Genomic DNA, 7548 nt, shown 5'->3' on the forward strand with positions numbered 1-7548 from the left:
TTAAATATCCGTAATCAATATGCAAAACGTTATATCGGAGCGTTGAATACGGTCTGTTTTTTCGGACTAACCTTTGTGTGTGCTAATAACGCCTTCTCCCGCCCAAACGCCAAGCCGCACTGTTGACACACAAATGGCTTACTCTCATCAATTACAGGGAAGGTTTTCCCATGCTCTGGCGATTGGTTTTGTGTGAATTTTACAACAGCAGTTGATGCCTGTAGTTGTTGGCAGTCCTCATAAGCAGCGGCATGATTTTGCTGATTTTCGGTTTCCTGTACATCGTTCTGCAACGGTTCATTTATTACAAAACTTTCTTCTTTATTTGGTCTTAAGCGACTAATGCGTCCCCGTCCCACAGTCGTCGAAGTGGAGGTAGATGAGCTGTTACCGCTAACGTTGTGCGTTTTTCGACTAGATTTATTGTGGCGTTGCAAAGAATTAATTTGTGTTGTCCAATCTTGTTCGTAGTAATGATCGTTGGGTTGGCGCATCGGTTGCTGTTCCTGCTCCACAAAATTCATAACTATGAATAAATAAAAATTGAAAATAAGTATTCATCTTGATCCGCTTATATTATTACTTACATTCTGCATCTAATTCAGGATCTGGTGCGTCGGCATGTGCTTTTAAATGGTTTATTAAATCGGAACGACGGAAAAAACGACACCCGCACAATTTGCACAAATGTGGACGATCGTTCTGGTGCGCAACGATGTGATTCATCAAACTTGTCTTTTTGCGAAAGCGTCTGCTACAAAAATCGCACGGGTAAGGCCGTAACGTAGTGTACTCATCCTGCACAGTAGGCAAAGGTACTTCCATGTCAAGCAATACTTGCGAACCTGAACAAATGATCTGATCTGCTGGTATTTCCACACTAAAATTAAAATTACATTGACAATTTTTAACTTTTTGTAGTGAAAACTTGGTGATCACCAACCGTTCCTCGCCTTGATGCTGCACCCAGTCGTCCGTTATCACTTCTTCGGTTACCATTTGCGGTGTGTTATCAACAACAAAGTTTTCCCCAAACCTTATATCGCCATTTCCCTGTCCATTTGTCAGCTCATTGGAAGACATAACAGCAGCAGCTGCTTGTTTCAATGCCTCCGTACAATCAACATTATCAGAGGCGGATACAACGACGGTTCCATTTTCATCGGTAGTAGCACCTATAATCTCCGTTACCATTTGACCATCCCGCGCCATGAAAATTAAATTTTCGGCAGCTATATGATCGATGTCCACTTCGTTTGGTACATTGCCATCAACATCGTCTCCAGAGACTATGTGAAAGGCGGCACTATCTGATGTAACCACACCGTTAGCCAGTAGCTCATCTTCTGATGGTACTTGTCGTTTCACAATCAACTGTCCGCCGCCACTTTTTAAGCCTTCAGTGTCGCCTTCTATCCACTGGATTTGAAATGTTCTTCTATCCATAATGTCGCGCTGATGCAAGTTTTACTTAAACTTTACTTTAATCCCTGTAATAAGCGAAATGTTTGCATATAATCCCGTGTTTTATGCAATTTTTCATCCAGTCCCCCCCACCGAGAACTGGACGTAGTAAAATCAAGAAATAAAACANTAAGCGAAATGTTTGCATATAATCCCGTGTTTTATGCAATTTTTCATCCAGTCCCCCCCACCGAGAACTGGACGTAGTAAAATCAAGAAATAAAACACGAGACTACGCAAACGTTGCCAAATACTTTTGAGCATACAGCACATTCAAGGATTTGCAATTTCGATGAAGAGCACTATTACCCGTTTATTCTTCAGATACTTGGTTTTTTTTTAAATATATATATTTTTAATAGATTTAAGTTAAGATGCTGTAACATTTATAAAACTTTTGTTTTAACAATAGTACTATTTCTTATGCAATCTATACGGCAGCACTCCACAGTTTTCCAGACGCAATTAAACCGTCATACTAGTTGTCTCTTTCTAGCACTACATTATCGACAATGGCCGCCGATTATTAAACTCGAACTGCATATCATCGGCTAGCCGACCTTCTAACAAAATTCCAACTAAATTTAATCGAACAAAAAATTCCATTTCCAAACAAAATCTACGAGGTTATGTCCAAATGAGGTTAAGGTGGTTTATTTATTTACACTTTTTACAAGCTAATTAGCCGCTTACAATGCACCAAAACAATATTGCAATCAATTTAATGAACACATGAAAAACCATTTGCTAGGCACATAAATTTGGGTCGCGTATAGTCTCACGCGGTTACATCACAGCGCAATAGATAAAATTTGGAAAAATTCCACCAATTGTCCGTCTTTGAAGGCGAGCGTTTTTTGAAGTTTCACTTTTGCATATGTATGCGACAGGTGCCGTTAAGAATCTGCGTTTTTATAAGAGATATATAATAACACTTTACACACCGAACAATAAAATAAAATTACAAATTCCTTCACTACACGATATGACAGACCGAACAACTCCAATGCAATTTATTGAATACCCTGAAATGGTGCGAACGCTGATTAGTGGTTGCTGTTTGCGAAAGGTGTAATATTGCCATATCGCACTGTAATGATGATTCGAGCAAATAAAAACCGGCGTTTGAAAAGATTACAGGTAACACATATTCCTAAATAAATACTCTACGTATTTAAAATGTTTAAGATTGTTTTTAAACGTACAATTATACATTGAATATGGGATATAAAACAGCAGAAAGAACAATTCTACAAATTGTTGATTTAAACACTGTCGATAATGTAGTTCAGCAGGTTGTTGTCTAAGGTTGTTGATAATAATGATGTATTTGGCACTTCAATAATGATTTATTTTAACCGGAAATGCATCTATATGACATAAGTGCATTTCTGTCGTTCATTTGATAAAAAATAGAATAGGGAGACATTTTAGATAGAAAAACTAAGCTCAAGAAATCTGAATTAACGTTCTATTGCTTAATTTAAGCGATCCACAACCAAGAAATTTCAAACAATTTGTTTTCTGTAAGGTGTTGGTTGGGATGTCAATTGGTGATTTTGTTTTTAATGAATAATGGGAAATATATCTTTCTAACGTTTCGTAAAAACATTGGTAAATGAAAGATGGTAGTTTCCATGATATAAATATTATGAGGTAATTTCACGTTTCACAATTCGGCGCCATTTACTTGTTTGTCATGAAAAAAGTATCTATATAAAAAAAATCAAATTACACCGGCACACCAGAGCTGTAAAATGATTGAATCAGTAGGATCTGCATTCACCTTGGCACTCGTTTCAAAATTTTCATTGTTTGGCTGTATAAAAAAAACCTCATTCCTGAGTGGCTTAAATAATTTTGAAACAAAAACAAACGTAATGTGTTGTTGAATGGCAGAGTTCCATTCAGTATAAAATGTGAATGTAACAAAAGTATTCGCAATCATCGTGATTGTAAATTTTGGTTGAATGCAAACAGTTTTGATCATTCAGTACTACACTGAAAAAATATGCCTTGAAGAAAATATTTATAGGAGAAAATAGTCGTTTTACTTCTGCTTTTCTACTACTGCTACAATTTGGTAAAGCATTACCTAAGACCAGAAGTACGTACCAGCTTTGGATGTTCTGTCAATGCTGTTTAAAACCAACTGCATGTTTTTAAAGGAAACTTGCGCTCAATTTTATTTAACGAACTAAATTTTTATTTGTACAAAGAGATATTTTTATTTCTCAATACCAGGCGCTCATACATATGAAGTAGCAAGCTTTCTATATGTATAAATTTGTTTGTAGAACTTTTAAATAAATTTTATTTTGTAGAAGCCTTTGAACTGTACAAAGTAGAATTTTGGAAATTTAAAAATTTATACAAACAATTTTGTACGTAGAAATAGAAAACTTGTTACTTCACATGCATGAGCGCCTGGTATTGGGAAATGAGAATATCGTTCTTTTCAAATAAAAACTGATCATAAAAGGTGGCCGCTCGAAAATTGGCACATATGTATTTTAAAAAAGACATTATATGTATGTGGATAAACCATGGACTGAATGATAAAAGCTGCTATCATTTGATGGTTGTTATGCTTGATTATTTTATGTTCTGCAGATTTTCCAATCTTTAAAAGAAAAAAGTTATAGATACTAATTGTCTTGGAACATTTTTCACTCAGTTTTCAAGCAACCAAAACTATAAATTTGTACAATATGTTCATGTGAATCAAGCTGCGTTTCATGCGTGGAGGAGTCCAAGCACAACCATTCATTCGTAGGACATGGCTTAGCCCGCGTGGCCGCTGTGCATTGATACGCGACACTATGTCAATAGCGTTTTAAAGTTCATACACCTCATTATTCCATCATTTAAACTTACATATTTTTCTTAGTGTATAAAATTTGATTGAAACTGAATTAGAGAATGCACACATAGCAAAGTGTTCATTCATCTGGAAGCTAATTCAGTATTGAATTCTGTTTACTTCAGCATTCTCAGTTTTTTATTCAGGTATTTACTACCTTACTGTGTGAAATCAATTTTTTTTAATGATTGTAGATTGAAAAAAATTTAAGCCACACTACCAGACCAAAGGAAAATGAATGAAATCCTACTTGTAAATATTTCATGATTAAAATTTTAAATGATTTCACAGTTTTACAGCTCTGCGGCACACCCACCGAAAGTACATATGTATGTACATATCTACATACATACATACATATTTCACCACACTTCAGAATCGTGCTTTTCGCATCAAAATACATGGAAATGGGCTATTCCTGTTAAAAGTACATGACATTTTTTTTTAGTGGAGAACAAAAAAAATGTCGAGGTTTTGCTTCAGAACGTCAGAATTTTTTTCTAGCCTCGAAAAACGGGCCTGATATGAGTTGCGTAATGAGGGAGGGAAAAACTTAAAATACAAGTGCGTTAATGGCAATTTAAATTTCCTTTCCATACATATACATACATACATTAGGGTGCTTTTTATCGGCGACTATGTTTTTTTTTACTCCCACTTTGAAATTTAATCTAAAAACACGCTCACTGAAAATTGGAGCCCTTAATATTAATGTTCATTGCTCGACCAAGGTGTGCAAAGATTTCCCGTTCAAAATACACGTAAAATTTGATTTTTTTTTTTAATTGAAAATTTTATGGCTCAGAGGCATTTTATGGTATAATCATGGTCAATGATGGATTTGCTTTAAAATTGAATGCTATATATATGTACAAAAGTGTCCATTGCGCCGGAGCTCTAACTCCCACCAGCGAGTTAGTACGGATTTCTAAATCCCATATTTTCATGAAATTCTCTACATCCGCACACCATCTCTTAGCTAGATTAAGTCCTCTTTGGATGATGTCGCAGAGGCTACTTGCGAACTTCCCTCTGGCAATAATAATTATGTTGTATGCGTCAGTGAGTATTTGTAGCAGTTAGTCCACTACTTAGCTAACAGAAGAGGAGATAGCACCCCTCCATGCGGGAACCCTTTTTATAATTTGCAATTGAACCACGGAATGTAACAGCCTAGATACGCATCTGCAGATAGTTGGCTGGACATTACGTTTCTCACATTACGTCCTCTGCCGACTCCTATATGGGATGTATTGTCGAGCGCCCGATCGATATCAGGGAAGGCACAAAGTACTGCTTTTCCACACTCAAAGGCGAGGTCAGACTGTATTTTGTTAGGGTAACTGAGTAAATTCCCAGTTATCCATCCGCTTTGAACGATTGAAAAGTCTGCGCACCTCTTCCCTGAGACCTGAGAGTTCCCGTGACCACGAGGCGGGTTGAGCGCTTCCTCTTGCCCTCATCACGGGACAGCTGGAGTTACACGCATCTAAAATAGTGCTATTCAGATTAATAACCCTAGCCTCTAACTCCATAAAATTAAGATTTTATGATTTCTTACTAACCTATTTGGGTTCAACCTGAGTATTTTAGGGTTACCTGTCCTGACCTCAACTCTAAGTGCAAATCGAATATTCCTATGATCAGACAGAGAGGGCTGAGGTTAGACCCACCACGGGGTGGTCAGCGGGCTGGCCAATCTGTTGGTGAGAGAGATATCAACTACTTCCTCTCTGACCATGGTAATAAAACTTGGTCTATTATCTACATTATGTATACATAGGCACGTTGTCCCCCAAAAAGTCTGTAGGTCTACGGCTCTTGGATTAGTAGCATTACCAGGACCTGCTAACAATGACCGTCGAAGCAGCCACCGCATTATGCAGGTTGATCCGTTGCTTAAACAGCTGTGGAGTCAGCTGCCGCATCGACTTGCACGGCTTGCGACTCTGTCTGGTTGTCTGTCGTCTTCTGCCGCCACGGCCTCACCGTTCCGAAGCTATACCTGTAGCTAACAGTGAAGCCTGCTCTCTTTATTCTGACGTAAGACTCTCCATCGATGCCCAGATTTGGTCTGAGCCCGTTTTCCTCAGCGCGGTGGTGTAGGTTCTCTCTCTGGGCCAGCAAAAGCTCGCGGTCCACTCATCCTTGCAGTCCTCAAGGAGCATGCCTGGCCTGCAAACGGCACCGGATGCCTCTACCCTTTAAAGACCTCGTCCATAATGGCGTCCTGAAGTCTGGTCAAATCCCTCGAACACAGCCACCCGGATGCTTTTAAGGGCTTTGGAGTAGCTGGGGTGCTGAGTGGCCCCCTCCTGTGGCTGTCCCCTGCCCGCAGGATTAACCAGGTTTCTTGGCCCCTATGCCAGAGGGGTAGATGCTGCTAATATCGTTTGACGGAGGGTGGCCTCGGTGGCGTAACATGGCCTATGCCTCGCTTCGATGTCACTGTTAATGTTGCTGATATTGTGCCTCTTTTCCGCCAATTGGAGGGCGGGAGTTTTCTTTAAAATTATCAGTTGACTTTGAAAATATGGACAGAATAATGAAATCTGTTACGTATTTTTGGTCACAGGTAACGCTTATATCGCATTTTTGCCATTTTCAAAGTTTACATGGAGGATTTGGTAGCCTCAATTACAGTTATTGACTAAAACTTCAACTAAAATTCGGCACGGGTTATCGTTATCCTACGGCAATAAAACTTCATATATGTATATGCTATTTAAGCTAAAAAGCACAAAATTTGCAACCAAATTTTTTTCCATATACATATTCTTGGGACAGTCCCATCTCTGGGACAGTCCCTTACTGAATGAGCCTCCAGATCAACGAAAAACTTTTTAGAGTTCCTAGTTAACTTTCCTGGATATACATATAATTTTTCCTAGTCTTAAATTTTGTGATTGTCTACTGTACACACCTAAAAACTATCTGTGCAAAATTTCATCTGTGATAACTCCTACTTTTAGCAACTAACTATATTGGCACGTTACACTGTGCGCTGCCACTTGCCACACAGCGCATGCAACATTGACTTTATTACGAACATCGGCGATCTTTTGAGTCGGCGTTTATTTTTGTTTGAAACGTAAAACTTAACTAAAAACGATTTTTTAATCTTTTGAGTTAGGGCTTTATTCTAGAAAACCAGCGATATGTTTAAGAAAAAAACTTGCTTTACATTCATACCTATCCTTAAAGATTCTTCTGAACAAATT

General features: G+C 38.2%; 1 protein-coding gene across 3 annotated transcripts; it reads right to left on the reverse strand.

The window, feature by feature from the left end:
- Positions 1-6: 6 nt before the first annotated feature.
- On the reverse strand, positions 7-2498 carry LOC108381249 (zinc finger protein 90-like). 3 transcript variants are annotated; one of them, XM_017637668.1, is made up of 4 exons: positions 2158-2498; positions 944-1490; positions 588-880; positions 7-526 (listed from the first exon to the last, which is right to left on the reverse strand). In XM_017637668.1, the coding sequence occupies exons 2-4, from the start codon at positions 1444-1446 to the stop codon at positions 30-32; spliced, it is 1293 nt and encodes a 430-aa protein (XP_017493157.1). In that variant the 5' UTR covers positions 1447-1490; positions 2158-2498; the 3' UTR covers positions 7-29. The 3 variants fall into 3 exon arrangements, with proteins under 3 accessions (XP_017493157.1, XP_017493155.1, XP_017493156.1); XM_017637666.1 differs by having other exon boundaries at positions 1774-2498; XM_017637667.1 differs by having other exon boundaries at positions 2409-2496.
- Positions 2499-7548: the final 5050 nt, after the last annotated feature.

This window comes from Rhagoletis zephyria, unplaced genomic scaffold (genome assembly GCF_001687245.7).
Source record: "Rhagoletis zephyria isolate East Lansing unplaced genomic scaffold, Rhagoletis_zephyria_1.1 Rzeph_scaffold_21886, whole genome shotgun sequence".
Taxonomy (NCBI): Eukaryota; Metazoa; Arthropoda; class Insecta; order Diptera; family Tephritidae; genus Rhagoletis; species Rhagoletis zephyria.